The sequence below is a fragment of the Suillus fuscotomentosus genome, assembly GCF_016647785.1.
Source record: "Suillus fuscotomentosus strain FC203 chromosome Unknown F5891scaffold_6, whole genome shotgun sequence".
Classification (NCBI taxonomy): Eukaryota; Fungi; Basidiomycota; class Agaricomycetes; order Boletales; family Suillaceae; genus Suillus; species Suillus fuscotomentosus.
The window spans coordinates 1044982-1071879 of NW_024539518.1; the positions used below are offsets into that span (position 1 = coordinate 1044982).

Sequence of the window (26898 nt, forward strand, 5' to 3'; positions counted from 1 at the left end):
GCGACGTACTAATGACAGTTGAACACAGCCACTGACCTTGTGTGACGTCAGCGCCACAAATTCAATTGACGTCACTGGGAGTAGTGCAGTCTATATAACGGCAGAAGAAAGCCACCTGGTCTCAGTTGCAACATGGCATTCACAGCTTCCGATATTTGCAAGGTATTTTACTTTCCTTTTTCTACAAAGTCAGTATAACCTGATGGGTTTGCATCTATTTAGATAATGTATGTCGCCAACCGCTTGCCATCCAATTAAGAAGCTCACCGACCTGTCAGTTGTGCCATCGTTTTTCCTCCTTTAGGTGTATTCTTGGAACGGGGGTGTACAGCCGACCTGGTCAGTTAACTTAGGTTCCTCATGGCAATTCGCCTCGCTCACTAGCTCTGTGATAGCTCATTAATTGCCTGCTAACTCTTCTTGGTAAGCCCGTCGCATATCACTCAATTTTAGTCCGCCTATAACCGCCTGCTCTCCCTCCTTCTCAGGATGTGAGTCCCTTTTGTTTGATTTATTGCCTTGGTTAACCACTTTTTAATTTGCGACAGATATGTGAGATACCATTGGTCTACTTTGTCCGCCGTCTTCACTGACCATTCTTCGGCTCTCAGTCCAGGAATCATTCACGGTATGTCACACAATGTCCTTCACTAGTTGTCACCCTTCTCATCATGTCGTCTGTAGCACTCTACATTATTCTCAAGTATTGAGTGGCGTTTACGGCTTCAGGCAAGCCACCTGTGCACTACCCATCTTTCCGTCTCACATCCTACTCCATTTTAGAGTTGAGCCTCCCATGGTCCGTCGGTGAACTTAATCATTTGGTGGTATATCCAGGAGGGGATCGCACACGTTTTCCTGACATTTATGCACCCATGACCAAATATGTAAAATGCACATAATGCACTACACTTTATACATACCTTCCGACTAGTATACTAGTATAGTGATATTTCCGTCTCAAAGATCATTAAATCTTTATTCAATCGTCAACCTTTATGTCACTGATTGAATGCCCAACAAATAATTAATTAACTGTCGGGAGAAATAAATCGTAGTAGGGTCGCGGCACAATCGACAGTAGTTGAAGGAAATCAGTCAACCCCGCCGATCAGATTGTGACCCCTTCTACCATTGCACAGGTCTAATCTATCTTATTCACTGTCATCCTCGTCAGTGTCACCCTCGTCCTCTTCGTCCGAGCTTTCCTCGCACGAACCCTCTTCCGAAGAATTCTCGCCTGCCGAAGGGAGTTCCTTTGTAACCGGGATTTTGACAGCAGGTTCACTCGTTTCGCTGCCCTCGTCCGAGTCTTCCTCCGATTCTTCATCACTGTCCTGTTCATCAAACTGTTTTATCATATGGGCTCCAGTGACCCAGCATTTGTTGTAGCAGTCTTGCAGAGACGCAGGCTTAACGCCCTGGCCTTGAGACTTGGATTTGCCATGCCATGCGCGGATGTCATCTTCGTCGACTATGTCGTCCTGGTACAGCGCAGCGAGAATCTGACCAAACAAGGGCAAGCGATCCGATGAAGCGCTATATTCCTATAGTGCACGATTCAAAACTGCCTCAAGTCGTCATCACGAGATACTTACTTGAAGGATCTCGACAGTTTCCACAGGATCTACCCCTCCAATCTTGTCAATCAACCCTCCCCATCGAGCAATCATACTAGCAATCTCCTGTCGTTGCGGAATCCCTCCGCCCGCTATAATTTTGATCCGGCTGACCATGGCTGCGATCACGGCCTCCCGCACTAGGCGGAGAGATACATTGCTGGCCATACGTAGCGTCTTCAGTTCCACGGCGGCGTTATCGACAGAATGGCCTTCGGCAAACGCACGATCGAGCGACTGCTTGACTTCCTGCTGGAACTCTGATATTACTGCCGAGTCTGCTTGTGCAACCAGATTCGAAGGTGTGCTGAGCGGAAGCGAAGTGGTCGAGGAAGCGGGATTGGAATCGTAAAAGTGCTCGTCGTCATCGTCATCGTCAGACTCTGACTCCGACTCTGATGAAGTGACAGAGCCAGGATCAGAGAGGACCAGATCTGACGCGTTGTCGCCTGTAAAATACCGTATAGTTAAGCAGATGATGTGAATTGATGATGAACAAGACCTACCTATTCGCATTAAGCGCTGGTTATCAGGGTGTTCCAGGTCATCAATGGCCTCGTCCTCGTCAACAACCGGCAGTGGCCAAATGATCGCATTGGTGTCAGAACCAAGTTTTGCAAGAGCTTCAGGATCTTGGTCTTGAAGAAATAATGAGTCAGGGTCTCGACTAGACGTTGACTTTACCCACTTGCTTCTACGTCCTCTAGCTCTGAGTCGACCTCGTCTTCGTCGTCACCATCTTCACTTTCGTCGTCGCCATCTTCTTCTTCTTCGAACTGTTCTTCTGCATCTTCGAATTCGTCGTCTTCCTCATCGCTGTCCTGCCGCCGCTTAGACAACCTTGAAAACGGCGCAAGTTTCGCCTGCGGACCGACGACGACGCCATCAGCAATCAAACATCCGCGTTCAACATGCGTGCGCTCCTTGATGTGTACCCCTGACCCAATTATACTGTGCTCGACGACACAATTCGGTCCGATGACCGCTCCATCGAAGAGATAAGAGTTGCGGACTATACTGCCCGCGCCAACAATACATCGCTGGCCAAGAACAGATGCCGTGACCTGAGCATTATCAGCTATCTGCGATTTTGAACCGATCAGCGTGTTGTTTCCGATCTTGCACGTCCTACATTCTCGACGGATGGGTAAACGACCGACAGAATTTGGAAACGTTCTTACCGGGAGAGTATCACTGAGTTATCCTTGGCGATGTATTTGTTTCCTCGTAGATGCTCGTACGAGTGGCCACCGGGATGGTTATCATCTGGCACCAAAGGGAATGTCCATCTTGCAAGAATGTCTTTGCTGATTTCTGTTAAATGCGATGGAATCGTCAAAAAAGTTTGGGACGCTAACCTGATGGAGTCATAACTCCGGGTATCCCTGACACGAGCAGCATAACCCTCTTTGGCGATATAGCAATAGATACTTTTCATGAGCAGGTCAGACGTAAGGACGCCATGAACGAAATCCCTCCGTACATCCCCGTAGTCAAAGTTGTCCTGGAACAGTGACGGCACCTGTGCAAGAAGAGATCAGACCAATTAAAGTGAATAAGGCAAAACTATGTCAAACGCACCTCTACAGAGCATATATCTATCGAACAATCAATCAAGTCATTTCGGATCTCCACCTCAGGGTGTTCATTCAGAATTTCGCGTGGTATGCTTGCGTATTTCTTTGGCGGGTACCCAGTCACCGCCTCATAATGAAGGCACTTTGATGTCTCTGGATCTATCACAAACACCGCGGAATCGCCTTTCGAACTAGGGGGAGAAATGAGTAGTGTGATGACTTGGTCGAGGACTGACGTACCGCGTCCGATGGTTTACGCCACTCTGTTTGACTACCATCGTCATTATAGCGTCCTTGTCCGTTTTTCTCCGCTCTTTGTGCTCGCGAACAACATCGCCTATATGTATGTTGCTCACGAGGTCACCGGTGACGAGCACGAAATCTGAAGTGATGATGCCATGGGTGTAGATGTCGCGCATGGCATCGCCAGGCGTGAACGTCTCTTTCGCAGTCACGATTGGGACGATCTTGAGGCCCGCGCCGGGCTTAGACCACTTCGAATTCCTGGATCGCACAATCAGCCACCATGAACAGAAGAATGGCGGTTCAGAGACTCACTTGATCGCAGTCTTGACCAATTCCGCATGTGATCTACATATCACGAAGATCTCTTGTACGCCAGCTAGAGCAAGGCTTTCGAACGTCCAGTCCAGCAACGGAGCATTGCATATCGGCAGCAGGCACTGATTGAGAATGATAGTGGTATGATTTCGTGATGCAAGAAGTGACTTACTCGAGGTTTATGCGTGGTTAGCGGCTTGAATCGTTTGTTGAAACTGTCTGCTAGAATAACAGCTTGCAGAACCTTTTCTTCATCTGCGATCAATTTATCCTTGCCAGTAGAGGAAGTTGTGTTCGGAGACATTGCAAGCAAAGGTAACTAAGAAGTGCCCGGTTTGTTGATGACATGAATCAAGTCGAGTCACACTTCAACTCGCCAAAAGGGTGCGTGAGCTCTTGATGTTCATACAACCCTCCAACATCATTACAGGATAGAACTTTAATGACATGGTTAACTGATCCGACCATAGCAAAGTAAGGGTATCAATGATCAAGATCGACATTAGGTAGTGAAAACACGGATCGGAATGTAGTCATGATGAGTAGGGTCGTGAAAAGAAAGCAAAGACCAAATCCAACAAGTATGGTAGCAGAAGAGGGTAAAAGACATGAATGAGGGAGCTAATGAAGAGATCCTGATAATGACCAAAACCAAGTGCAGTGAGAAAGACTGCTCAACATACCCATGGAATAAAGAGGAGCAGATGAATATGCGCTCGTGTCGTTCATGATATTACCAACAACCTCGGAGTAAGCGCTTATGCGACAGCCGAGATCACAGGGGTGGCAGCGAGTGCGGGCTCAGTAGGGACGGGCTCCTCGACGGCAGGTTCAGCAGCCTCTGCGGGAGCGGGCTCCGAACTAGCGGGGTTCTCAAGGGGAGCAACCGGAGCTGGTTCATCAATCACGGGGGGATGCTCGTCCACCTTGGCGGGAGTCGAGCTCTCCGTCTTTGGCTTGGATCTGAAGAAAAGGTCGCCCACACGTGCAGACAGACGGCGTCCAACTTTGGCAGCCTTGTTCTCCTTGGGGGCCTCAGCTACGGCCTCCGGGGCGGGCTCAGGTGCGGGCTCTGCAGCGGGGGCTTCAGCGGCAGCGGTCTCACTAAGGTTGGTCAGTCAATGAAGTCATCTAGCGAGAAAAGACAAACGTTTCTTTGATAGGCTCAGCTGCAGGCTCCGGAGCTGCGGAAGGCTCGGCGACAGCAGGGGTCTCCTCAACCTTTGCCTCAGCGGGAGGCGCCTCCTCTTTGGCAGGCTCCTCAGCAGGGGGAGCAGCCTAAATACCTATGAATTACAACGTCGTTGGGCTGATATTAAACACTGACCTCCTCCTTCAATTCTTCCTTCTTCTTATCCTTCTTGGGACTCTTGGGAGCCTTCACCTTCTTCTCTACCTTGGTCTTGCCATCCTTGAAGGGGGCAAGGAGCTTGGCAAGGAGGCTGGGACTCTTGGGGCGTTCCTCCTTCTTGGCCTCCTACGAGAAGGTCAGGTGTGCTAGAGGAATTACAAATTGGACACATACAGTCTTGGCTTCCTCCTTGGCAGACTCTGCGGGGGCCTCAGGAGCGGCCTCGGGGGTTGGGGCGGCCTCCTGAACAAACGCGTCAACATACAAACGCAAGGGAACAATGTGAGGAGCTCACTTCAGCCTTAGCCTCCTCCTTTGGAGCTTCCTGTGTATAAGGTTAGAATCGGCCGGAACCACAAAGGGAAATTGAAAAAAAATTACAGCAACAGGAGCAGGCTCTTCAGCAGCGGAAGGCTCAGGGGCGGGTTCGGCGGCGGGGGTTTCAGCAACCTTGACTTCCTCAGCGGGGACGGGAACAGCAGCGGTGACCTCAGGAGCAGACATTATAGCAAAAAATGCGAATGTGAGCTGTCAACAAGAGCCAGTGAGTGAGAGGGACAAGAGAAAGCAGGACTAAGGGATACGAACATGAAAAGATAATAAATTGACAAGAGAGAGAAGGGCGTGCTACGCAACGCTGGGCCCAAAGGCTAGAAGAGAGGAGGAGTAAGAGAGAGGAAGAGATATGGTTGTTGTCAAATTCGGGCTCTACTTATCCGTATTTGGCTCCGCTTTACGCGCCAAACAAAGCAGCTAACCTAATTTCTAACGTTCTTCCTATTTGTTTGATTACCTTTTCCGGTTATGTTATCTCTCACGGCGTCTGACTACGCGTAAAAAAATATTGAGAGGATGTAACGGGAATTTTTAGCAAGGGAAGTGAGTATGGGTAGTTTGAGGAGAGCGTGTAAATTATGGCCCGTGCGGTTGGGCGTAGGGTGGTCAGAATGAGACGAATCCCAAGAAGGATGTTCTCAGTTGTACAAAGGAAGGTTCGGATCACGTCAGAACTAGCGAGATCACGAGACTAGGATACCGATCACATCCGCTCGCCACCGAGCGCGGTTTCGACTCCTGTTTAAGGTTAGACAAACATATACGCAGCACTGTACGAGTGCATCGTAGAATTACTTCTCAGGCTTGTCATGGTCTGATGTGGTCATGACCACTTGTGCACTGACCACTTGTAGGTCGTCACTCTATTGTTCATATCGCCGCATCGCATCTCCTTGTCTGCGTACAGACATTCATGTGTTCTTGGCCCAATCGCCTTGGCGTCCTGATCGAATGTGTCATTTTCATAAGAGTGACACTTATTATCTGTCTAGCGTATCCTGCTTTCTTTCTATTTATGACGTTGACGCCAAGGCACACTTCGTCTGCCAGCTGGGACAGTACTGGGGCTCAGACATACTTCCTCCTCAGGCCTCAGCTGTATTGGATCTCGCTATAAATAATGGCGAGGGTAGAATCACTTGACTTACATCACGAGAAACTTGTGCGGTCTGACTACACCGTCATTTTCTCATCAGCAGCCTTACTTCCCGGACGTCCACTAGAGCCATACATGATTCAAGTCAGAGTCAATCTCCATTCTATTTTTGTACACGCTAAGTATATCAGCCTGCCACAAAGGTCCGACAGAGGTCGTTCAGTGCATGTGCCACGACGACTTGATGATCTCAACAAACCATCGACACCCTGGCAAGTAGAAGTCGCCGTTCGTTTCCTTCATTAGCAGACCCGCGCTCAGACTCCACGGAGGGCACCACGTTTACCATTTGGAGACTCCAATCGCAGTCGAACTCTCAACTCGCGCACCAAGAAATCTGTATTCCCGCATCGTGTCTCAGGACTCGCACGCAAGTTAATTTATCGCAGATGATGGTCACTGCCCCTCAAATGCCCTCACTAGATGAGCCTCATGCACGTTCTGGATCAATCTGCGCCCAAACACCACGAGGACCACCTGCGATTTCATTTCGAAAACTAGGAGTCCTGGTTTGATGGGTGTTCGTCCACGGCTCAGACCCAGTCATGGTTACATCTAGACATCGTCACACCAGCAGTGCCTTGCGGGTTTCGTATCAAAGAACAGCTGACCTCTGATCCGCGTCCAGATCTGCACGTTGATGCTTCGTTTTGTTGCCTGTTACTTGCGCTATCTCAGCTGCTATTGTGCCCACATTCGCGTACCTGGGATCACCTAGCAACCTCCCGCGCCCTTTCGCAGCTGCCTGCACCTGCCTACAAGTACACAGCGGTGGACCGGCTCCGCCGAGACACTTTCATCAGCTGTGGTCAGACTTGTGCTTAGGTTCCATTGCAAAGTATTTTGATCGTCCGCCACTGAAAATCTTCTTCGAGAATGTCTGTCTTATCGTGCACAAAATGGATACGTCATGTGTTCTGCCGCAATGACAGACCATGTGTCTTTTGGGATGAAGATCAAGTGTGACATATGTGCAATATAACAGCGCTGACGTATATCACGCGGCGGCTTTCACCACCTTGCCCGCTATATCTGATTGTCGTCTGTGAGGTACGCGCAGACCCTTGGCCTTCATCTGAATACGTTTTCCCTCTGTGGAGATACATGAACAAACGATATAAACAATTAAATCGATGCACAGACCTTCGATGAACGCTCTGTCCTCATCAGAATCAAATCCAACATCTTGCTGCTCATCTGCATCGACTGTATTAGTCGACCCGGCTTCCTGCGTACCAGCCTTTATCTTAGTCCGTTTTTCCACCTTGAATTTTGCGACATAGAACCCATCCATGTTGTGCACATGGGGGTAAAACCTCTTTGTCAGCTTCACGCTTGGGTGGAAGGTCTTTCCGCGATACTTTGTAAAACCATCCCTGCCAAAGCCAAGACCGGTGTCCACCAGTTTCACGTTCGGGCGCTTTCGCAACGCATAATCGACGACAGCCTCGTTTTCATCGACAGTGACGGAACACGTGGAGTAGACCAGAAATCCTCCCGTTTTGGAGTCGGGAGAGACGCTGTCAATGGCGCAGAGGATGAGTTGCTTCTGGAGATGCGAGAGGAGGTGGAAATCCCGTTCAGACTTTATGAGGATTTGAGTAAATGGATCTTTGACCACAAGCCAGAAACCTCACTTTGTTGACCTTCACACTTGAGTCTTTGCTGATAACACCAGTGCCGCTACATGGTGCATCCAAGAGGACCCTGTCAAACCCACCCATGACCTTGGGAAACTCCCGACCGTCGTATGAACAGATGACGACGTTTTTGCATCCTAGACGATGCACGTTTGCCGTCAGACTCTTTGTCCGTGCCTTGTTCGCATCATTGGCAAAAACGATGCCAGTATTTTGTAGGAGTGCAGCAATGTGCGTCGTTTTGCCTCCAGGAGCAGATGCCATGTCAAGCACACGTTCGTTCGGTTGAGGGCTTAATGCGATGACGGGAAGGAATGATGAAGCTGCCTGAAGCATATAGTGGCCAGAGAGATACTCGGGTGTCGCACCTGTCATGGAATTTAGCGCATGGCTCAGGTGTAAAGGATTCATACAGACCTATGGGCACGCTGCTTTCGAAAACTTGGAGACCAACATTGGTCCATTTGCCTATCGGCTCAAGGTTGACACCACGGTTAATGAGGGCTTGCGCAAGGTCTCGTCTTCGTGTTTTGAGTGTATTTGTTCGGATAGTCACTGGTCTTGATACCTCATTTGCTTCGAAGAACTCGACCGCCTGCGAAAGAGGTAAAATGTGATAATAGAACTAGAAAGAGATGGAGCACATACCTCAGAAACTGGAAATAGCTGGAATAGCTTCTCGGCAAGAAAATCATTATATCCATAGTAACTAGCGATGTCGGAGACAAGCTGCTCGACATATTCTGACCGTAACCTGCACATGTCCTTGAAAATACAGACACGATTGAAAAAGGCCGATTGAGAGACGTACCGATCTTTTGCGCCCAGTTTTCTGAAATTGCCCAAGATACGGACACATTCTCGCATCCTCCGTTGAACGACATGGACATCAGCAACATGGTTTTTCTCCTCTGCTCTCTCTTCAGCCGTAGGTAAATGAAATGCCTCTGCATCTTCTCCCTCCCCTTCCATGTCAATTTCGTCGTCACTGGCATCCAAGGCAGCGTTCTGCATCTCCTCAAGATCAAGCTCCGCCTCACGAGCAGCCTCCTCATCGAGGGCACGAGAGCGGAATTCAATGTTCTTGGCAGTAATTGGCCCGTCCTCGTTATCAGACTCATCATCGGAGTCCTCATCTGAGGCTGTTGGAATAATTTTGGTTGGACGTTCAGCCTGCTTAGATTTCCGGCCTTTTTGTGGGAACAATGCGACTTCCTCATCGTCTGAGCCAAGATCCAATTCTTCCGGAACCCCTCGTAAAAGGTCATCGCTGCAGGGCAAAAAAAAACTTTAGCCAGGAATACAGTGGGAGGAAGAACTCACTCCTCATCGATGTCCAAGTCATCCCGACCGTCTACCGCGAAACCATCGACATCTTCCAAATCACTAGCGGCTTCCCACCCATCGCTTTCGCCTTCTTCTGAGAGTGGTATGCTTGTTTCTTTGATAGGTGTAGGCTTAACCTTTGATATCTTCTCTGGATCCTTCGTCCGCTTCTTTAAGGCCGAAGGTTTATCTGCCTTGGCTTTTTTTGTGGGACGGCTGTTGGTACTTGGTTCAGGCTCATGATCTGCATTTGCCTTTCGTTTCCCGAGCCGTTTTGTCGAAGGGCGAGTTTCATTTGGATTGCGAAGTGGAGCTGGAGGCTCTTGCTTGTACTTTGTTCGTCGCCCTCCCATAGCAAACCAGCTGATAATGATATAGTAGACCGCGCGGAGAGATAGAAGACACTACAGACTGAGAACAAATTACGAGCTATTTTTTCTCTTGCCCGATTTGGATAATGTCCTTTCAACACCGCGTCGCTTCAACCAATGCGCAACCCTAACGCGAGTCCAGCAATGAAAGACGCCCTTGGCTGAAAGTCTGCTGTTAAAAAGTCCACCGCCCATCTCCACAGTGATGAAATAGTTGGTGGCCTCTTGTTACCTAACGCATCTCTCGTATACAACAAGTTCTCGAATCGAGCAGCCATGCGAGCCCAATCAACACGGACGAGTGACATCGACCCAAGGTACTGTTAAATCGGTAAGTGGCACGACATCGACCAAGAATACATGTTACATACTTGAAGGAGAACGAATACACCACCGAAGAAGAATGCGACTATTTTTGCACCTTTCTTGATGAACACCCCTGCGCACATGCCAGCTGCTGTACCAAATGTCAATTCATACAGATTGACCGTGGACTCTGGGGGTGGGGCCTGAGAAGGGGGAGCGGGTGTAGTACCTAGTCCTGGGTGCTTCGAGGTCAACCCGTGTTCAACTAAACATAACAAAAACAATTCGTAGTACCTGTACTGTCACAATGAATGATTGGTGCGGTGCACGTTGCTAGGCCAAGTGCAATCCCTGCTGTCCCTGCAGCTGTCAGCAAGCTGGGCAGGAGGAGCTGCCCTTTGCGTACAGCGCCTCGTCGATTCAATACCCACGTCCGAGGCACATGCGCACGTGCGGAAAGTAAACGTTGTTGGCAAATGACAGAGTCTAAGAGTGAGCGAGACTGAATTGTGCTCAAACTCGAACGAGCAGTGATTGGGCTGAACCCACGTAATGGCCAGACAAGCGAGAACGACATACGCAACACTAGAAATGGTTTGCTGTGCCGAAGCTGAAGTGTTATGTACGAGTTCAAGGAGATCGACAAGCATAAGTAGTAAACTATTGACAGGTCTAAGTCGACGTACGTCATCCTCATAAGGCAGCTACGGGTACTACGGGTACTAAGTACATGGGCCTCAAGTACAAGTCCAGGTCATATTGGCAGACCATTACATGCCAATGTAAATTACTATAAGTGAAAGTCCAAATCTAAGATCATTGTTCTCGCCCAGCAGCGCTAAGCACGAGTCTCCTCCACCCGTCCAGATCGATATTAGAGTTTGTAGAATCATTGCGAAGATGTTGCAAGCTGGGCCGCACTAGTGGGGGATGTTGAACAGGATCTTGCACTACGTCCCGAGGAAAATCCAATGATTCGTCCTGAGAATCTCTTCTGGGGACATCGGAAAGGTGAAGTTCAAACGTGGGTTCATGTGGTCCTGCAGAGAGTTGTGGTGTGGGAAGAGCAGTCAGCGGGGGAGCCAAAAAGCCATCGCTGGGAGTGTCGTAATCACCTCTTGCAGCCTGATACTCCGCATGATCGTGAACGCTAGCCATCATGGAATGTACAGATAGGTGAACAGGGGAGCGCGACATCGACGGCGATGCAATCAGACGAGTAGTTGCACTGGCGGGGGATGTAGTTCTGGCACGGGCAAACATAGTTCCTTGGGAATACACTGAGGCCGAACTTCCCGTGATCACACTCAAGGTTCGATGAGGTGCCTCAGCGAGTGGTACGGGGACTGTGGGAGATTCATAAGTGGATCCATAGAGGCTGCTGGCCACTGAATCACGATTGGCATCCAAAGCCTCGCCGACGAAGGGGTTCGGCAAAACGGATGACTGAAGAGGATCCAAGTGAGGTGAGTATTGTCGCGGAGAGGATGAGCCAGATGAATTCAGGCTTCTGTCGGCAATGTCTAGAGCACGGATAGTTCTCACAGTGCTATATTGAGGAGATGCGTCAGAATAGACTGAAGCAGTATTTAGCATCTCCAATTCGATGCGATCATCACGCGTTTCTTGTCGTGGCATGTGCAACGACGACGGTGACACAGCATTGCTGGGAAGCTGGTAGTCAGCAGGGATGTGTTGGGGTAACGGAAGCTCCGACGCAGGGACCTCAGGAGACATCTCCTGCTTTTTGAAGAGCCACGCTTGAGACGCAGACGACGCATGAGACATGTGCAGATCTTCCGTGACCTCCAAAACATCAGGTTTATTCTCCAAATCGTCAGTTTGAGTTGGGCTGGGTGGACGAGGGATAGAAATCACGAAAGGCAGGCAAATGGCATACAGAAGCACTGTCATCACTATCATTATATGCAAAAAAGGATGGTGTAAACAAGCACCTACTCAGTGCGGAAATGGCCCAAGATCCTATGAGGACCGTCATTGTCATAATATGACATTTTGCAGTAGAGCCTTGTTCAATCAGTCCACGAATTGCTCACACAGTCAAGGAAACTAACCGAAAGCGTTACACGGAAATTTTGGGCTAAGAATCATGAAGACTACGGCACCGGCTAGAAAAAGCGCCGTGAGTTCCATTGGTGTGCGCACAGCACGATCAACACGAACCGACGTCAAGACTCAAAAGTACTGCCGTTCGCGCGGCGTCAGGCCAAAAATGATATTGCACGACAATCCTGCGCACCGTGAGGATACTACAGATAGGAGTGGAGTGATGATACTCACATGAGATACAACAAAATCGAAGCAACGAAGTCGAGAGCAACGAGACCGAACAGAAATCCGCCTGCGATTCGGACGGTTTCATTACAGGTCATTGTGAAAGGTGGTGATGCTACTTACGCTCGCCGGAATTGTAGCCTGACCAATTGTTGGCCATGTACACGGCTATGATGATGGACCATGTCAAGGAAACAATCGAGGCAAAAGCTTCGAAGGGGGTCAATCGGAATCAGCCATATCACACATGTCAAACTCACCAAGAACAATGCGACGAAATTTCCGAAACGTGTTCCAGGAAGTATTTGAAGCCATTAAAAGGGGGGACTGACGTAGTCAGCGAAATCGAAAGATGAAGAAGTTGAATGTAATATAGGAAAGAAGAAAGGAAATAGCAAAACGTGGTCACGATGAAGCAAAATTAATTCGGCGCAGTCACAGACTGTGTCAGTACCAGACGGACACCCTGAGGGATGGGACAAGCCCCGCCTGTGCGCAGCTGCATTTTTAGTCAAGGACTGTGTCACGGTGTGTTATTTAATACCGCAGTAACTAGTGTGTTCCTGGGAAGTAGCATGATAAATTTAGTCGCCTAAGTGGTATGCAGTGCCAGCCTCGAGTTTTCAGCGCACCCTGCCAGTGACGGTCGGTCCTAGAGACACTGCCTCATGATTAGTGGTCGCTGAAGTAGTGAATTCGAAGGGGGGGGTGGTGCCTTTTTGAGTAAGTGTTAGGTAGGGCGCCGTAGTGGAAGTCCCAGGCCCCAAAGCAGTGTATTATTAATAACTTATGTAAGTACTGTAAGCGCTGCACACAACAACGATGTTTGAATTTCAATGTCCGATAAACGATAAACGAGTTTTAATTGGCTGACTACGCTACTGATGCTAATAGGATATGTAGAATTATTAGGTAATCTCTACAATTGAGCTCAGGGACATATATTATTGATACTAATCTTAGCATATCCTCACCCAAGCTTCTCGTACTGTGACAACTTGTTAACCCCCATGGTCAACGTAGAACTCTATGAATACAGATCAAATGACTACCGTCTTTCAACGTTAACTTTTACATCAGGGTTGTCGAGGATGCAGGGTCGATCTGCACAAACCGGACCTTGCCAGTCTCCTGTTACGTCTTCAATGTATCGCATTGAAATATTGATTGTTTACTGATGCCCAGTGTAACAACGGATCATTGGATCCTTGATATCTAACAAGCTCAAGCTGCTGTAGACTTTGAAACGTTCTGTTCCGTGATTGATTGGCCGTCGGAAGTTGAATATTTTCTTGCCGATATTTATATTCTTTTCGGCTTAGCGTTCTGCAAACAGCTGTAATAGGGACGAACTTCCGTAACAGGCAAAGTAGAAAACGCTAAGCAGTGCGAGGCACAATTGACTCCAAACCATCATGTCCGGTCCAGGAGAACAACAGCCTCTCCTCACAGTCCCGTATGGTGAGGATGGTGCGCCCACAGAGCCGCCCAAGGGGACTTTAGACGTCTGGCGCGAGAACATTTCGCGCATTTTAGAGTCCCGGCCATTCCATACACTCATTATTACATCGGTGAGCAGCCGCTGTCAAATATTGTCGCTTCTTGTTGACGTGCAGCACTGCTGTAGATTGTGATTGATGCTACTTGTGTCCTCGCTGATCTCGGATTCACCGTTTTGTCCGATTCTTGCACCCCGCTAGATGAGGGCCCTGCATGGCTCGAAGTTCTGGCCACCATATCCCTTGCCATAACCACGCTCTTTCTTATTGAAATACCAGTTGCCCTCTGGACCTTTGGAATCCGCTTCTACAACCCATTCTCAGATGTTCCGCATTCGACTTTGCATCTGTTTGATGCCGCAATTATCATCACGACTTTCATACTCGAATTTGTCCTCAAAGGACGCCAACGCGAATTGGCTGGTCTGCTGATCATTCTTCGTTTGTGGCGGTTAGTAAAGCTTGTTGGAGGTAATTTAAGTTAGACCCATTTCTCCCGTCTCGTCTCACGACCTTTCCAACAGGCATTGCCGTAGGAGCTGCGGAACTAGGGGAAGAAACTGCAGAGGAACTCGAAGAGACCAAAAGGCAGCTCGAGGGCACCACAATCGCACTCGCAAAGGCTCGCGAGGAAAATCGCAAGTTACGGGGCCGGGTAGCCTGGTTGGAGACGGGCGGATCCGAAGGAGCCGAGTTTTGAGCCGAAGCTGATCTCATAACACATGCTTTCTGTCACCTATCCTTGGAAAGTCACTAGTCCAGACTGAGGTATTCAAAATTTTACAACTGCATTACGACGGTGGATATATTTAATACAGCATTGGTGGTGATACCTAAAGTCCGAGTGAAAGCTAAATATGGTACGGGATACAATTGGATATGTTGATTGGGACAAAAAAATGATTTAAGTGCAAGGATGGTGATCAAAAAGGGGACATTAGAGTTCGGCGTGAAAATTGGCCACGCTCGCGGGTATCCACTCAGACAATCGTGGTCGTGGGATGGGCAGATCAGGATCTGCAATCCTCTTCGGAAAAATGGTGGGTGTCGGTGGCGTCAAAGTTGAGCAGGATGTATTTTTACCCAGCTGCAAATCTACAAAAGTCCCAGAATACTTGGAATCATTCGAACCTGACACCTGTCTGGCACAAGCTTTTGGAGGTGGCAGGGGTACCTTTGGAGGGCTGCTGAACGGCGACAAGCGTTGTGTCAAAAAAGGTTGGTCCACACCACGCCGAGTCTGAAGTTCAAGTTGCTTCGCCCAAGCCGGTCGAGTAGAATCGATGGACGGACAATTGCGGGAAAACAGGATAGGCTTCGAGGGTTCGACGACACGTCCTTCGACTCTATGAAGCCTTTCCCAAGTGTCCACAATGTATTTGGAGATGCTGCAAGAACTGCCGCTTTCAGCCCAAGTGGACGATGAGATTTCCGATAATGGGCGTGAGGGAAGAGAGACAGGTATCGAATCAGCGAGGTTGAACCAAGGAACCGCGTTCACAGGCATTTTCCAAAGGGCAGGCAAGAAATGGACATGAGTTGCTGCCATTACGCATAACGTAACACAATACACGAGCACTATTGTCACATCATCAGTACTAATGCTAGCCATGAGTTATGATTAATGATGACATACTGATGGACGTAGCTAACCAGCTGATCGGCGTAAGTAGTGCTGCAGATGCGCAGATAGTCCACGTGGCTAAAAGAACAAAGGAAGTCAGTTACGCAACAAATCACTGATCAACCATATTTACATTGCGATTGACAAAACACTGGGGAACGAGCAGTCGTGACATAAATGCTGGCAGCTTCAAATTCCAATGATAGTGTGGTTAGAGGAGGCATAGATCTTAGATGCTATTGCCAGCGATAGCTTACCTAGCTGAAGCACGCCCATCAGTACAGTCCAGCCACACTCAAATCTAACATGGGAAGGCCTCGCTTTCGGGCATATAACCTCCGCCGAATATGCTCTAATGAGAAAAGTCAGGGGATTGTGTAAGGTCAACAACACGATACATACAGGATTGTAAAAGCGAATATGAGGGCAGCGTTTACGACAAGGAATGCTGATGCACCAGGCGCTACAAACATGTCAGTCGAGATCATCACCGCCATACTAGACAACACACCTGGCATCCCAGAAGAAGTAGAGGACATGATATTCCACCCTGCAAATATAGTTGCTAGCAAATTGAAATAAAGGATGAGGGCTGCGTCGATGTTATCTGGCTGAATCACATTTACTGATATCGTATACTTACTGAAAAATACGGCTCGGATGATGATGAAGGAATTCTGCATTTCGTTGGCTCTAATGGTGCTGTTGGTCGTGAAAGAAAGAGTGACGGTAGGGAAAGTCGTGCACTGTTGCACAACTGTGAAAGGTGAAAAACGAAGCCAAGCGGGGATTAACAGAATTATGAGTGACACCTCTCTAGGAGCAAATATGGTTCGGTCCACCAGAGACAAAGGGATCGGTCCACGAAGGATCCCATTAAATATCGACCATTGTCAACGTGGCAAGCGACAAGTATCACATTGTAAAAACAATAACTTGAACGCACACAACAATAAGCTAAATGTGCATTGTCCAAATAAGGAAATTACAGTAACAGGCCATCTGCTTAGCTTACGAGCAACTCCGGATAGTTGCGCAATTATGTAAGTGATTGGTAGAATGTGAGTACAAGCTCCGGTGGGGGCTAGCACGATCACCGACTCGATATCGTACTCTTGGACACTGTTTAATGGGAATCGAAGACGTTTTCTAACCCGGCGATGAGTGTAAACGATCCTCCACAACTTGGATGGTTATGAAGCCTCTGAGTGCAAAGTTGTCGCTGCTAGATTATACTGGACATTTTTGCGGTATTTCGTCGTCAAATCTGCTGCAATCTTTACAGAAGCATTGGCCCGAAGTATTTCCTGCAATTGACTCTTGATGACACTGGGCATTTGAGTCGCAACAAGACACACCTCCACACAGTGATTTAGCTCGAGGATCATCTCCGTGCACGCTGACTGTTAGTACTGATATGAGCATGGTCGATTAATATCGGATATAGATAGGACCCACAGCGTTCTTGAGAATACGCTCTAGTAAAACTGCTTGTCGTTCGGCGTGAGGATTCTCCATGATTTATAGTACTGCTGTGTTGTAAACTTGTGATGATGACAGACGGGACAAACAATATTCAATTTCCTCTCTGGGCCAACCCTTTACAGCTCACAAAACTATCTTGTTCTAGCAAGTATCATATAGATATACTCGACTTTCTAACTCAACTTCAAAGTTCGCTGTCAGCTCCCATCGTATATATATCTATCAATACGCGGGGCGAGCCAAATGGGGAGTAGGATGCTGTGTCTCGTCAGCTGATGGTGGCCGCACGCGAGGACCAGAAGGCCGTCTAGTACGGGGATGTGTCAATGAATCAGGAGGAGCATCAGAAAAGGGCTCCGACGGAGCCTGAGCGCTTCGTTTCGGAAACTCGAAAGCGCTGGGTGGCGGTTTTCTCTTTGTCTTAATTGGTTGCTCCATCACATTCGCTCGCGGCCAATCAAATGGTGATGAAGATGGAGGCGATGGAGAGGGCGATGTTCGCGCCTCCTGCGTCGGTATTGATGATTGGGCCGAGTGCGAGGTGCTGGGTGGTGGTTTCCTCTTTGTCCTGAAAGGTTGTTCCATAGCATTTGCTCGCGGCCGGTCAAACGGTGACGAAAATGGGGGTGATGGGGATGGGGACGATGCTTGCGCCTCCTGTGCCGATATTGATGACTGGACCGAGTGCGAGGTGCTGGGTGGTGGTTTCCTCTTTGTCCTGAAAGGTTGTTCCATAGAGTTTGCTCGCGGCCAGTCAAACGGCGACGAAGATGGGTGTGATGGAGATGGGGACGATGCTCGCGCCTTATGCGCCGATATTGATGAATGGACCGACTTTGAATAGGTGATGGCCGTATGAAGTCGAGAAGGTAACGGTGGAAGATCCATCTCTGGAGGAATCAAACCACGAATTCTTTGCGAGTAAACACGAGCAGGGGAAGGATATAATACAGAGTGAGCAGGCATCGTTTCACGCAGTGACAAGGCGGAATCTACGGGGTTATGTTGTGTCTCATGTGGGCGATAATGTTCGATCTCGTACTCAGGACCAAGTCCAGCACGATATCCATAGACCGGATTCGGAGCAACTGGGCGAGGCGAGCGAGGTTTATGGACTTCCGATGTTCCACGCCCTTTGACGAAACGAGGAGTTATCGGCGAGTTCTGGGCACTAGGCAGACATTGCCGAGTGGACTCCATGCGGAGATAACGAACATTGTGATGCCATACGCCTGGATCGGTCCATTGTGTCGTAACCGCTGTCACGAATAGAAGAAACAGATACAGAAGCACTAGTACAGTGAGCTAATTAGCAAGGTTAGATGAGAAAATCTGGGACACATACATATGATAGTACAAATCCAAGTAAAAGCTACAAGAACCTTGGTCGACAAACAGGAATTGTTATTCACTTCGGTAGCTAGATGCATAATTAGCACATTGCTCAGTAAAAAGATGATGGATTCAACCTTGGGCGGAGCATTGAATATGCGGCGCAATTGCGGTCACAGCGGCCGCACCAGCTGAAGTAAAAGTGAGACATATATCTCGATAAGCACGAAGGAGCGCACCTAATTGCATGAGCCAGATGATCGTCACCCATACGCACTCGAACCACACTCGCGCAGAGAGTGGATCGGTACATAGTAAGTCGGCGAAAATACTAGGAGAGAGGTCAGTATCTGGGAAAGACAGACACAAGACACTTGCATTGGAAAGATAAAAGTAAGGCTAAAAGCGCCCAAGAATATGAGATAGACATCGACTTGCACTGAGGACGGAGCTTAGAGTGGTGTGATGACCCATATGAATGACTACGTACCAGTCTGGCCTCCTGTAACTTGGACGAGGCTGTGATTCCATACAGCAACGCTGCATATGATGGCATTACAGACGACGAAAAGACCTATCAGGCGAAGGATATGTGATAACCGCCCAAAGGTGAGAGAATCAAGGCATACCGAACAGAACATAACGAGCGAAAAGCATAGTAGACTTCATTTTTGATATCGATAGAATTTTAGGAGGGCATATGCGAGATCAAACCGCACGGCGGAAGATGAAACGAGCAAGGGAAACTGATTCACAAAGATCCAGCTTTGTGTAAGAATGCCGTCTTGCGTTAACTCATGATCAGCTCCCATGCCCGATTTACAAAGCCCGCGGCACCGCTGTTCAAACATTCACAAATACACTTCCCCGCAATACTGACTATCATGTCTGGGAAAATGCGTTTGACTTTTATAACAGATGAACTTTAGAATACAAATGGGTGATTGAGTAATAACAAGGTAAATGAAGTCAGACAGATGGGAGTCCAGAACAAAGTTATTATACACCGATGGCGACTTCGAGGAAAGGTGTCAAGAGCGACAGAGATCCAGCCGAACATTCGATCAGGGGCCATTGGGAAGATGGGCTTCTTGATTTTGCTTCTATGAGAACAATGGGGGTGGGCGGGAAAAGGTCAAGAAACTATCCGAGTGGGTGGGGAATATTGTCCGGCCTTGCTGAAGGTCTGCTATACTAGGAACATAAGATCGGACTTCTGCAGAAGAGTCCTGCTGCAGATGATCTATCATGTCAAAGATTCGCCGGGGCACTACGGATGTGACGCGCAAAGCGTTTTCTAGTGCAGAATGAGAAATGCGGTGCAAGGTGTAAAATCAAAAACATACCAAGTATCGACGCAGATAAACGAGCAACACCAATGCGAACGCCCACTATACTATCATTGCTTAACCGCTCGAGAGTGTGCCATCTTGCATCATCCACTAAGATTGATAGCCCACCTGCTGAGGATACTAAAGCCTGCTGACATGCAACAAACCTGTAGAACAATGTAAAAGGCTGAATGAAGTAGAGGATACACCTACGTCATTCGTCTTCGAAAAATTGGAGAGTTAGCTAGCGAAAGTATATCTCCGTTGACCAAATTGAGCGTAGCTCTCCAGACGTCGTGCGGCGCTATTCGACAGATCTTCAGAGCAGGACGAAGTCCTTGTTAATCAGAACCACTGTTCATCAAGTCTCCACGCACCACAGAGATAGCAGTTTCCCTCACTGCACCAAAGTCGTCTTCAAGCGCTTTTTTTAACAGTGCATGTATGTGATCAGGTCGTTCAGGTCCGCCAGCGAGGTCAGCGATAATCTTGATGACGCCTTCACGTGCTCTCCAATTGCGCAACGAGCCTTCCTCCCATACATTGAGCAGACCAGTGATCACCTCATTCCTCGCCCTTCCTTCGCCCAAAGCCTCAACGAAGAGAGGGACAGCCTCAATTGCTTTGAATTTAATCTCATAATCGTCATCAGATCGCATTGCATCCCACCACAGGCTCATCATATCTCGTTGAGCATTGTCTGGTCCGATGATCTTGGCTAATTCACCCAGACTAGCAGCTAATGTCCGCCGGACTTTAGGTGAGCGGTCCTGCGCGAGTGTGAGGTATAGTCCCCGTAACTCTCCCCATCGCGCTCTGCCAAGGGTAACTGCTACTGCAGGAAAGTTGAATGCACACGCAAGCGGACGACCCGGGTCGTCATCAATCATCAACACCGGAGCATTCGCTGCACGAACAAGAAAAGTATTGGTTAATCATCACACATGATGGACGAATCATCAATACGCACCAGACAGTACCTGTAATGGCGATCGTCGAGTAGGATGTGCATAACGTTCTCGTTGTGAGGAGTTATTATCGATGCCAAGGAACAGTCGTAAAAGATCATCAGGTGGTCCGCGGTTGTCGCCATAGAAGGTGTATACGACTTCCCCTAGAGCCTCCAGGACCCCAGTGCGAACTGGAGCAGATTCGTCTCGCGACAGAGGAATGATGGTAGAGACAGCAACTGATCGGCGCAAGCCTGATGGCAAACGTGACAAAAGTGCAGGCAAAGCAAAAAGGGAGGAGTGTCTCACGTGCCATGCGGGATCGGCACGTAGAGATTCAAACAACGGAAGCTACGGGAACCAGTAGTAAGAACATGGTAAGTTTGAGTGCAACGTACTCACGAGCGAGCCAATGATAAGCTCATCGGGGACGGCTTTTGCAAGAGCACCCAACGCGAATGACGCCTCTCTTCTGACCCAATGAATAGGATCTCTTCCGACTCGTTCAACTTCTCTCACGAAAGCACGTTGAGTATCGACCCTCGGCGTGCCTGCATGGAAAGAATTGTCGACAGAGTTATATGATGAAGTTGATATCATACGTACCCCCAGCAACTACGGCAGCAATGAGACTCATGCTTGATAGTCGACCAACAGCAGCTTGCTCGCCAAGATCCATGTCTTGTCCGCTTTCATGTCCGTCCAACCCAGGATCTGAATGTGCAGATCCAGTGTGGGTCGTAGCGGGCATCGAGTCGCGCTCCCAGGATCCCTCAGTGGACTGCATTGGACTGTGTTGACCGGTATCCTCTAGCTGATGAGATAATATAGTCATAGGTGATGTGTCCAGTCTAATGACTTCGGCTTCGAGATAGGGCGGGGGTACACCAATCGGCGGACTAGGAAGGTTAGAAAGAGTCGATGCTGTCGCTGAGCTGTGCGTCGCTGAAGACAAGGGTGTGTGCGTGCTTGGAAAATACGGATTGACAGAACTGTTGCCTTGTAAAGAAGGATCTGGTTGAAGAACCTCTACCGCGGGTGTATACCACACTTCGTCCACATCTATTTCGTCTTCACTTGGTTCAAGGCGTCCCATGCCTATCACAAGTTGCTGAATGACCTCTTCTTCGAACAGGGTCCTTTCGTGTCTCCCGAAAAAACCGTAAGATAGGTCATCGGCGTGCTGGTCTCCCAGATCATCAGCCCTATGTATTCTTGCCAACAATTCAACAACGGCAGATCTCGCAGAGCCACTAACAACCCCATTTGAGCTCAGGAGGAGCGTTGCTAGAATAGGAGTGAACGCCTGGACTGAGATTAACGTGACCTGATCGTCAGATTGAGGCTGAGGAGAATAATCGGCATTAGACGGGCCACCCGGCTCTTCAACCAAGTGACAATGCTACATGTGCAATGAAATTGAATGTCACAGGGTCAAGATTGATAATGAGGTAAACCGACCGTTAAAAACCACCACATGATGGAAACAAGTTCCGCTGACAGAGCCTCCTTCACTGCCTCATCTAGAAATATCATTCAAGCCGGAGAACCCCGGAATATACGGCGAACATACCTTCATCGACAGACAGACTCGGAAGCAGTGGGAGGACATACTCGACAGCCTCTATAGGCGATACCTGCGCTAGGAATGCTGGTAGAGCATGTGAAATAAATACCCTGTGCACGATACTCTGTTCTCAGCAGTGTGTAAGCACTACTGCTACCCAAAGCCTACCTGTGATGCGCTGATCTACTACGAGAAAAAAGGTATATCTTTTCAAGGGTACTTAAACCCTCATCATCGAGGGTGAAATCTAGTGCAAAGTCAGGCGATGAAAGGGCCTCGGGTGGTGGTATTGTTTCGATTTCAACAGACGCGATTGATGGAATATTGATGAGTGGTGGTGATGGCGGTCTGGAGTTACCAAAGATAGGAACAGGCGGAGGATCTGGTGGTGGATCTTCACCTTGCGGAGAGGTAACAGGTGTAGAAGGAGCGGTATGGAAGGAAAGCGTGGGCGATAGTGGAGGCGAATCAGGAGAATTCTCACCCGGAGAAGGGGAAATAATGAGTGGTAGCGCAAAGGCGCCAAGCACCTGTGGATAAGTCAGATGTATACGAGAAAGAGGAATGGTTGTCCTTGCAGGAGCCGAAGGACGTTGATAAGCCTCCAAAACAGGTTCTACTGGTACAGGTTCCTCTGAGGCAGGGTTGCTGTGTTGAATATCGACAAGAGACACTACATTACCCATGTTGGCTTAAGATACATTGAGGAAATAGAAAAATGATGGGGACGGACTTTGGAATAGGCCTTCTATAAGACCCCTTGAGGAAGGACCGCGGGGAATGAAGTGAGGGGGACACGAGGACAACGGGCTGCCCAGTAAAAGAGCGAATTAAGAAATGACGCAAGGCCACAATGCAGCAAGTCAATCTTGGTTAGTTTAGCACACAAGTTCATTACAAAATAATACAAACGCATTACTGAAGAACTGCTTGCAGATGAGAGTTTGCACCGTGGTGAAAAGGTAAATTCACGGTGAATTTTCTATTAAGCAGCAGCAGCAGTAGCCCGGAGGATTGAGGTGTCAGCCAAAAGTCAGGGTGGGTACCGGAAGAGAACGCGAAGAATTACAAGAAAGGACAAGAAAGATGGAGAGAAGCCGAAAAGAACAAGAAGAGACCGGGACGGAAGAGAGCTCGAGGAAGATGCGAGATTGCACAAGTCGAATTGACACCGCGGAAAATGGGATCAAGTTTAGGCAAGTCCGGAGAATCGGAACAACAAACCTGTAAATTTCCTTGTGATGTCATCGTCCATATTAGTTAGCAAGGCACGTATTGACGTCACATCCATGCGTGTTCCCCCGTATTCGATTACTTTCCTTCCTCACGATATCCGAATACCGATACATATACAAAATTGGTGATCCACATGCATACACATCCCCCATTTCATTCAATATACTAGCCTACTACTCATCAAAATCCTTATTTTGTTCTCTCAGTTCACTAGCCCGGTCCTCGCCTCGTCCACGCGTCCAATGCATGTTCTTCGCGTCATACGTAACGTGCAAATTTAGTCGATAATGTGTCTGACTGCCAGATCAAAACTGCAGACTCACCTCAACATGCCAATGATATATGTCATACGCCCCGATGTAAATAGCGCAAACCATGTGCCTTGACTTGCCAGGGTTGTCACGCCAAATCCGACGACTAGGTTCTAGGACAGTGCACTCGCGTACTCTTGGCGAAGGTCCAATATTACTCAATTTGTTGTGCTGTAGTGCTTTAATGACCCACTGACCTGATACACGAACATGGGCATAGGAGTCCTTCTCTCCACGATGTACCACCCACGCGTCGTCGTCGAGGTCGCCGCTTGCATGAGTCACGATTGAGGTCAACTATGGGCACAAGCGTGTGGGAACGACACACAGCGCAGCGCTGTCTTAGTAGGGCATCAAATTGCACGGCCATAGTGCACGGGTAATAGTAGTAAAAGGTGATCCAGAAGTCGGGTAACGACACCCTTAAAAATGGTCTGCAGTGAAATTTTCACTTTCATTTAACATACTTGAAGGCCATTCCAGTGCCCAGGAACAAGCGTCATATGTGATTTGCACCAGGTCCGGAGATGGTCTGTAAGCTAACGGTGCGCCCCTTTGCAATAGTATCAGCGTCATTTGATATCATTCATGAATGAGCTACGCCATGCCTTGCCCCGGCGGTCAAGTCCCCGGTAAACCCGCGATGACCGATCGAGGTTAGGGTAAGATCATTTGCGATCCTGAACGGTATAGGCGCGGTGATTGAGTTCAGAGTATGGCAGGTAAAGAGGACGCATCTTGGGTGATGGGGAAGGCTTGTTGTCACACTGTGACACATCCAAATTATACGCTACACTCAGTCCGACAATCGGTCGGTGAACAGGATACACTTGTCACAGCTGATACGCTCCTGTCGGATGGAGCAAGGGATTATCCTGTAATTCTGGAGCATGAAAGGGTTTGAATGCCGTGCGCAATGACGCAATCGTGACGGTTGCCACTTACCTGCCATCTGAACTTGAGAAAGACTATTATAGACTTGCCCTCCTGTGTACCATGTTGGTTAGCCGAGGTAAGCTCCGCCGCATTCTGCGGCAGGAAGTAACAGATGCCTGCGACTTGCCCTCACCACAGTGGGTAGGGCAACATCGTGCACGAATATCACGCAATCGACAGACTCCTAAATCAGGTTGTGGTAACCAAAAATTTGTCTTAGATCTAGATCATACCTTGACATGTCGCTTGATTCGTGCGGATGGGCCAACGCCTAAATGGCTGATAAGCTGAAGGTTTTGAGCTCTACTTTTCGAATGCAGTCAGAGAAGTGCCAGCGGAAGGCCACTGAACTTATCGTTATCAATGCCGTTTCAGGGCAGCTACTCTCCAAGCGCACCGTGACGAACCACTTTAATTCCTGTGAATCGACCAATCGGACATGTGAAAAAGGCGGATAATGATTCAACGGCGCGTCATGACGATGATCAGAAACCGGACAAATACATATGTGAAGAAAGATAAATCCAAAGATACCTAGGCAAAGAAGTCCAACATAAACTCCGCCCAGCTGAGTGATGTAACATACATATCTCGTTGTCAATGTATACGTGTATGTGAGAATTCTATTACAGACCAAGTTACAAACAGTACAACCCACAACAGATCGAGCGTCCTATAGCTGGCGGAGAGGTGACCGAGGTATCACAAGTGTCACAGTGTGGGAAGGGATGGATAGATGGGACGCAATAGATAGAAGACCAAGTATTATAAAGTAGCGGAATGTGGGACATGCTGATAATGCAGAGGCCAGTAAAAAGAAATGTTAATGTGGAGCGACATATTGTCGGCACGTAGAGGGGCATCATGCAGTAGCCATCTTGGAAGCCACAGTGCGTTCGCTCTCCAGCTTCGCTTTGTTGCGCTCGAAAGCTTGCTGTCGGCAATCTTCTAGGTTGTTGCAATTATGATGTTCAGGTAAGCGATGCTGAAAAGGTTGCGATGGGTGAAGTGCACACGACCTAATGGGCAATCTACTCACTGCGCCACAAAAATCTGCCCTGCAATGTGGGCACTGGCCAACTATGCGAAGAGCTGCAGAATTGCAAGGAGTCTCAGACTGGAATTGACAACGCTTCTTGGCAGGCATGGTGGTGGCAAGTGAGTGAGAACCTGTAAATGATTCACTATGAGCGCGAGATCAGATCAATACAGGGGAAACATACTGTGAAGAGTGGGGGGCGGGATACTCAAATACGCAACGATGGTGGTGGCAGGAGGGGAGGGTGAGGTGGAAGGTGTGTGTCGATCTTATAAGGCGCACAGCTTCGACGACGCGTCAGCCATGTAACTGCTAAGCCTCCCAAAATAGCCGCCAGCACGTGGCGTGGAGGGGCAAAAGGCACACTGCGGGAGTCCGAATCGGCGAACTTTACTCTAGCGATCCGGGTCTGCATAACACCAGGATAAAAGGAGCTTGCTGAGAGCCAGCGGTGGTAGCAAGAGAATGAAGGAACCCAACTATTCTAGTATCGGATCGGCCACATCACACAAGCCAACTAAAACGCTCGAAAATCACGGGCAGTTACTAAGAGCCCGTTCAGCAACCCAAATTTACGAACACTATCCCCCAAGTACTTGTACAGTATGCTGAGGTCACAGACGTGACTCCGGTACTCCTCTGGTGTGAAAGGTATAGCTCTTCGAAGCGCTGGACCGGTGCTGCAGTGCATGATGCATGGCATAACGATGGGAATCACGGCACCATTGCCTGTAGGCTGTGCCACTGAAATTTGAGTGACGTGGCGGCACTGCGATAGGGCCATGTCACTCTTGAATGGCGTAAATGTGTTACTCAGGCTGCAGTCAGGCAGCCGCAGAAGCTGCCGGCTCCCGGTCGGATGCTCGCAGCGAACATGTTGCAGGCCCCATGATGCCATCCCAATCCCCGCTCAGAGTCGAATGTTATGTAGATTCCTCAGGTCTGCCTTGTCACAAAGTGTTAATGAGGGAATGCCAAAATGCGAGAGATAAGTGCACATGGAATATTGTACTTGAGTTCGAAATGAGGCTGGGACTCGCGAGACACGTG

At 48.7% G+C, this 26898-nt stretch overlaps 12 protein-coding genes across 12 annotated transcripts; 2 read left to right on the forward strand and 10 right to left on the reverse strand.

The window, feature by feature from the left end:
- Window positions 1–75: 75 nt before the first annotated feature.
- F5891DRAFT_1007361 (plasma membrane proteolipid 3) lies at window positions 76–491 on the forward strand. The gene is made up of 3 exons (XM_041360465.1): window positions 76–188; window positions 279–339; window positions 396–491. The coding sequence occupies exons 1-3, from the start codon at window positions 133–135 to the stop codon at window positions 462–464; spliced, it is 186 nt and encodes a 61-aa protein (XP_041231526.1). The 5' UTR covers window positions 76–132; the 3' UTR covers window positions 465–491.
- Window positions 492–1006: 515 nt separating this feature from the next.
- On the reverse strand, window positions 1007–4123 carry F5891DRAFT_1102370 (nucleotide-diphospho-sugar transferase). Its single transcript, XM_041363600.1, has 10 exons — window positions 3930–4123; window positions 3755–3879; window positions 3437–3700; window positions 3201–3387; window positions 2978–3141; window positions 2801–2926; window positions 2308–2747; window positions 2126–2257; window positions 1599–2068; window positions 1007–1547 (listed from the first exon to the last, which is right to left on the reverse strand). The coding sequence occupies exons 1-10, from the start codon at window positions 4059–4061 to the stop codon at window positions 1155–1157; spliced, it is 2433 nt and encodes an 810-aa protein (XP_041231527.1). The 5' UTR covers window positions 4062–4123; the 3' UTR covers window positions 1007–1154.
- Window positions 4124–5793, reverse strand: F5891DRAFT_1007370 (uncharacterized protein). Its single transcript, XM_041360466.1, has 7 exons — window positions 5697–5793; window positions 5490–5636; window positions 5404–5433; window positions 5283–5351; window positions 5085–5234; window positions 4908–5035; window positions 4124–4861 (listed from the first exon to the last, which is right to left on the reverse strand). Exons 2-7 carry the CDS (start codon window positions 5610–5612, stop codon window positions 4516–4518), a joined length of 846 nt encoding a protein of 281 aa, XP_041231528.1. The 5' UTR covers window positions 5613–5636; window positions 5697–5793; the 3' UTR covers window positions 4124–4515.
- Window positions 5794–7597: 1804 nt separating this feature from the next.
- Window positions 7598–9919, reverse strand: F5891DRAFT_1125936 (NOL1/NOP2/sun family RNA met; the record flags this gene model as incomplete). The annotated part of the gene is made up of 7 exons (XM_041364030.1): window positions 7598–7692; window positions 7744–8185; window positions 8238–8608; window positions 8658–8835; window positions 8889–8994; window positions 9052–9528; window positions 9564–9919. The coding sequence occupies 7 exons, from the start codon at window positions 9917–9919 to the stop codon at window positions 7598–7600; spliced, it is 2025 nt and encodes a 674-aa protein (XP_041231529.1).
- Window positions 9920–9952: 33 nt separating this feature from the next.
- F5891DRAFT_1007376 (FUN14 family-domain-containing protein) lies at window positions 9953–10905 on the reverse strand. The gene is made up of 3 exons (XM_041360467.1): window positions 10538–10905; window positions 10309–10478; window positions 9953–10257 (listed from the first exon to the last, which is right to left on the reverse strand). Exons 1-3 carry the CDS (start codon window positions 10818–10820, stop codon window positions 10048–10050), a joined length of 663 nt encoding a protein of 220 aa, XP_041231530.1. The 5' UTR covers window positions 10821–10905; the 3' UTR covers window positions 9953–10047.
- On the reverse strand, window positions 10906–13296 carry F5891DRAFT_1007379 (uncharacterized protein). Its single transcript, XM_041360468.1, has 7 exons — window positions 12799–13296; window positions 12662–12748; window positions 12545–12605; window positions 12428–12495; window positions 12319–12372; window positions 12203–12271; window positions 10906–12150 (listed from the first exon to the last, which is right to left on the reverse strand). The coding sequence occupies exons 1-7, from the start codon at window positions 12851–12853 to the stop codon at window positions 11060–11062; spliced, it is 1485 nt and encodes a 494-aa protein (XP_041231531.1). The 5' UTR covers window positions 12854–13296; the 3' UTR covers window positions 10906–11059.
- A 539-nt stretch (window positions 13297–13835) lies between these two features.
- F5891DRAFT_634262 (uncharacterized protein) lies at window positions 13836–14888 on the forward strand. Its single transcript, XM_041372577.1, has 3 exons — window positions 13836–14109; window positions 14166–14508; window positions 14562–14888. Exons 1-3 carry the CDS (start codon window positions 13954–13956, stop codon window positions 14735–14737), a joined length of 675 nt encoding a protein of 224 aa, XP_041231532.1. The 5' UTR covers window positions 13836–13953; the 3' UTR covers window positions 14738–14888.
- On the reverse strand, window positions 14865–16599 carry F5891DRAFT_634307 (uncharacterized protein). Its single transcript, XM_041372578.1, has 7 exons — window positions 16305–16599; window positions 16173–16253; window positions 16064–16124; window positions 15919–16013; window positions 15795–15848; window positions 15674–15739; window positions 14865–15615 (listed from the first exon to the last, which is right to left on the reverse strand). The coding sequence occupies exons 1-7, from the start codon at window positions 16342–16344 to the stop codon at window positions 14975–14977; spliced, it is 1038 nt and encodes a 345-aa protein (XP_041231533.1). The 5' UTR covers window positions 16345–16599; the 3' UTR covers window positions 14865–14974.
- Window positions 16600–16730: 131 nt separating this feature from the next.
- F5891DRAFT_1007391 (DASH complex subunit Dad4) lies at window positions 16731–17219 on the reverse strand. The gene is made up of 3 exons (XM_041360469.1): window positions 17120–17219; window positions 17020–17064; window positions 16731–16968 (listed from the first exon to the last, which is right to left on the reverse strand). The coding sequence occupies exons 1-3, from the start codon at window positions 17177–17179 to the stop codon at window positions 16855–16857; spliced, it is 219 nt and encodes a 72-aa protein (XP_041231534.1). The 5' UTR covers window positions 17180–17219; the 3' UTR covers window positions 16731–16854.
- F5891DRAFT_1007393 (uncharacterized protein) lies at window positions 17220–19268 on the reverse strand. Its single transcript, XM_041360470.1, has 8 exons — window positions 19108–19268; window positions 18969–19052; window positions 18857–18917; window positions 18718–18809; window positions 18616–18669; window positions 18492–18566; window positions 17801–18438; window positions 17220–17650 (listed from the first exon to the last, which is right to left on the reverse strand). The coding sequence occupies exons 1-8, from the start codon at window positions 19145–19147 to the stop codon at window positions 17369–17371; spliced, it is 1326 nt and encodes a 441-aa protein (XP_041231535.1). The 5' UTR covers window positions 19148–19268; the 3' UTR covers window positions 17220–17368.
- A 97-nt stretch (window positions 19269–19365) lies between these two features.
- On the reverse strand, window positions 19366–23513 carry F5891DRAFT_1007453 (armadillo-type protein). Its single transcript, XM_041360471.1, has 11 exons — window positions 23060–23513; window positions 22495–22999; window positions 22333–22436; window positions 22221–22282; window positions 21366–22161; window positions 21162–21310; window positions 20780–21110; window positions 20187–20716; window positions 20023–20126; window positions 19825–19976; window positions 19366–19775 (listed from the first exon to the last, which is right to left on the reverse strand). Coding segments are annotated over exons 1-11 (2928 nt in total). The 5' UTR covers window positions 23061–23513; the 3' UTR covers window positions 19366–19581.
- Window positions 23514–25376: 1863 nt separating this feature from the next.
- On the reverse strand, window positions 25377–26151 carry F5891DRAFT_634652 (uncharacterized protein). The gene is made up of 4 exons (XM_041372580.1): window positions 26033–26151; window positions 25849–25979; window positions 25444–25794; window position 25377 (listed from the first exon to the last, which is right to left on the reverse strand). The coding sequence occupies exons 2-3, from the start codon at window positions 25954–25956 to the stop codon at window positions 25672–25674; spliced, it is 231 nt and encodes a 76-aa protein (XP_041231537.1). The 5' UTR covers window positions 25957–25979; window positions 26033–26151; the 3' UTR covers window position 25377; window positions 25444–25671.
- Between the last annotated feature and the right edge of the window lie 747 nt (window positions 26152–26898).

Coding starts and splice junctions, on each gene's coding strand:
- F5891DRAFT_1102370 (XM_041363600.1), bottom strand. CDS start 4,061: ATGTCTCCGAACACAACTTCCTCTACTGGCAAGGATAAATTGATCGCA. Junction 3,880..3,929: donor TAACCACGCATAAACCTCGA/GTAAGTCACTTC, acceptor ATTCTCAATCAG/TGCCTGCTGCCGATATGCAA. Junction 3,388..3,436: donor GGCGTAAACCATCGGACGCG/GTACGTCAGTCC, acceptor TTCTCCCCCTAG/TTCGAAAGGCGATTCCGCGG.
- F5891DRAFT_1007453 (XM_041360471.1), bottom strand. Junction 21,311..21,365: donor TGCTGCCGTAGTTGCTGGGG/GTACGTATGATA, acceptor CTTTCCATGCAG/GCACGCCGAGGGTCGATACT. Junction 20,717..20,779: donor GCCATTACAGGTACTGTCTG/GTGCGTATTGAT, acceptor TTGTTCGTGCAG/CGAATGCTCCGGTGTTGATG.
- F5891DRAFT_634652 (XM_041372580.1), bottom strand. CDS start 25,956: ATGCCTGCCAAGAAGCGTTGTCAATTCCAGTCTGAGACTCCTTGCAAT. Junction 25,795..25,848: donor GGGCAGATTTTTGTGGCGCA/GTGAGTAGATTG, acceptor CAACCTTTTCAG/CATCGCTTACCTGAACATCA.
- F5891DRAFT_1007391 (XM_041360469.1), bottom strand. CDS start 17,179: ATGGAGAATCCTCACGCCGAACGACAAGCAGTTTTACTAGAGCGTATT. Junction 17,065..17,119: donor AGCGTATTCTCAAGAACGCT/GTGGGTCCTATC, acceptor CAGTACTAACAG/TCAGCGTGCACGGAGATGAT. Junction 16,969..17,019: donor AGCTAAATCACTGTGTGGAG/GTGTGTCTTGTT, acceptor AGTCAATTGCAG/GAAATACTTCGGGCCAATGC.
- F5891DRAFT_1007379 (XM_041360468.1), bottom strand. CDS start 12,853: ATGGCTTCAAATACTTCCTGGAACACGTTTCGGAAATTTCGTCGCATT. Junction 12,373..12,427: donor ACTTTTGAGTCTTGACGTCG/GTTCGTGTTGAT, acceptor CGCTTTTTCTAG/CCGGTGCCGTAGTCTTCATG. Junction 12,272..12,318: donor ATTTCCGTGTAACGCTTTCG/GTTAGTTTCCTT, acceptor TGATTGAACAAG/GCTCTACTGCAAAATGTCAT.
- F5891DRAFT_1007370 (XM_041360466.1), bottom strand. CDS start 5,612: ATGTCTGCTCCTGAGGTCACCGCTGCTGTTCCCGTCCCCGCTGAGGAA. Junction 5,434..5,489: donor AAGAGCCTGCTCCTGTTGCT/GTAATTTTTTTT, acceptor CCTTATACACAG/GAAGCTCCAAAGGAGGAGGC. Junction 5,352..5,403: donor AGGAGGAGGCTAAGGCTGAA/GTGAGCTCCTCA, acceptor GCGTTTGTTCAG/GAGGCCGCCCCAACCCCCGA.
- F5891DRAFT_634307 (XM_041372578.1), bottom strand. CDS start 16,344: ATGCAGAATTCCTTCATCATCATCCGAGCCGTATTTTTCA. Junction 15,849..15,918: donor GATGGGCGTGCTTCAGCTAG/GTAAGCTATCGC, acceptor TGGAATTTGAAG/CTGCCAGCATTTATGTCACG. Junction 15,740..15,794: donor AGTGTTTTGTCAATCGCAAT/GTAAATATGGTT, acceptor TTGTTCTTTTAG/CCACGTGGACTATCTGCGCA.
- F5891DRAFT_634262 (XM_041372577.1), top strand. CDS start 13,954: ATGTCCGGTCCAGGAGAACAACAGCCTCTCCTCACAGTCCCGTATGGT. Junction 14,110..14,165: donor ATACACTCATTATTACATCG/GTGAGCAGCCGC, acceptor GCACTGCTGTAG/ATTGTGATTGATGCTACTTG. Junction 14,509..14,561: donor GTTAGTAAAGCTTGTTGGAG/GTAATTTAAGTT, acceptor CCTTTCCAACAG/GCATTGCCGTAGGAGCTGCG.
- F5891DRAFT_1007393 (XM_041360470.1), bottom strand. CDS start 19,147: ATGAAGTCTACTATGCTTTTCGCTCGTTATGTTCTGTTCG. Junction 18,918..18,968: donor AGTTACAGGAGGCCAGACTG/GTACGTAGTCAT, acceptor CTCCGTCCTCAG/TGCAAGTCGATGTCTATCTC. Junction 18,567..18,615: donor TATTCAATGCTCCGCCCAAG/GTTGAATCCATC, acceptor TTATGCATCTAG/CTACCGAAGTGAATAACAAT.
- F5891DRAFT_1007361 (XM_041360465.1), top strand. CDS start 133: ATGGCATTCACAGCTTCCGATATTTGCAAGGTATTTTACTTTCCTTTT. Junction 189..278: donor TACTTTCCTTTTTCTACAAA/GTCAGTATAACC, acceptor CCGACCTGTCAG/TTGTGCCATCGTTTTTCCTC. Junction 340..395: donor GGGGGTGTACAGCCGACCTG/GTCAGTTAACTT, acceptor GCTCTGTGATAG/CTCATTAATTGCCTGCTAAC.
- F5891DRAFT_1007376 (XM_041360467.1), bottom strand. CDS start 10,820: ATGTCGTTCTCGCTTGTCTGGCCATTACGTGGGTTCAGCCCAATCACT. Junction 10,479..10,537: donor CATTCATTGTGACAGTACAG/GTACTACGAATT, acceptor CGAAGCACCCAG/GACTAGGTACTACACCCGCT. Junction 10,258..10,308: donor GTGTATTCGTTCTCCTTCAA/GTATGTAACATG, acceptor CCGATTTAACAG/TACCTTGGGTCGATGTCACT.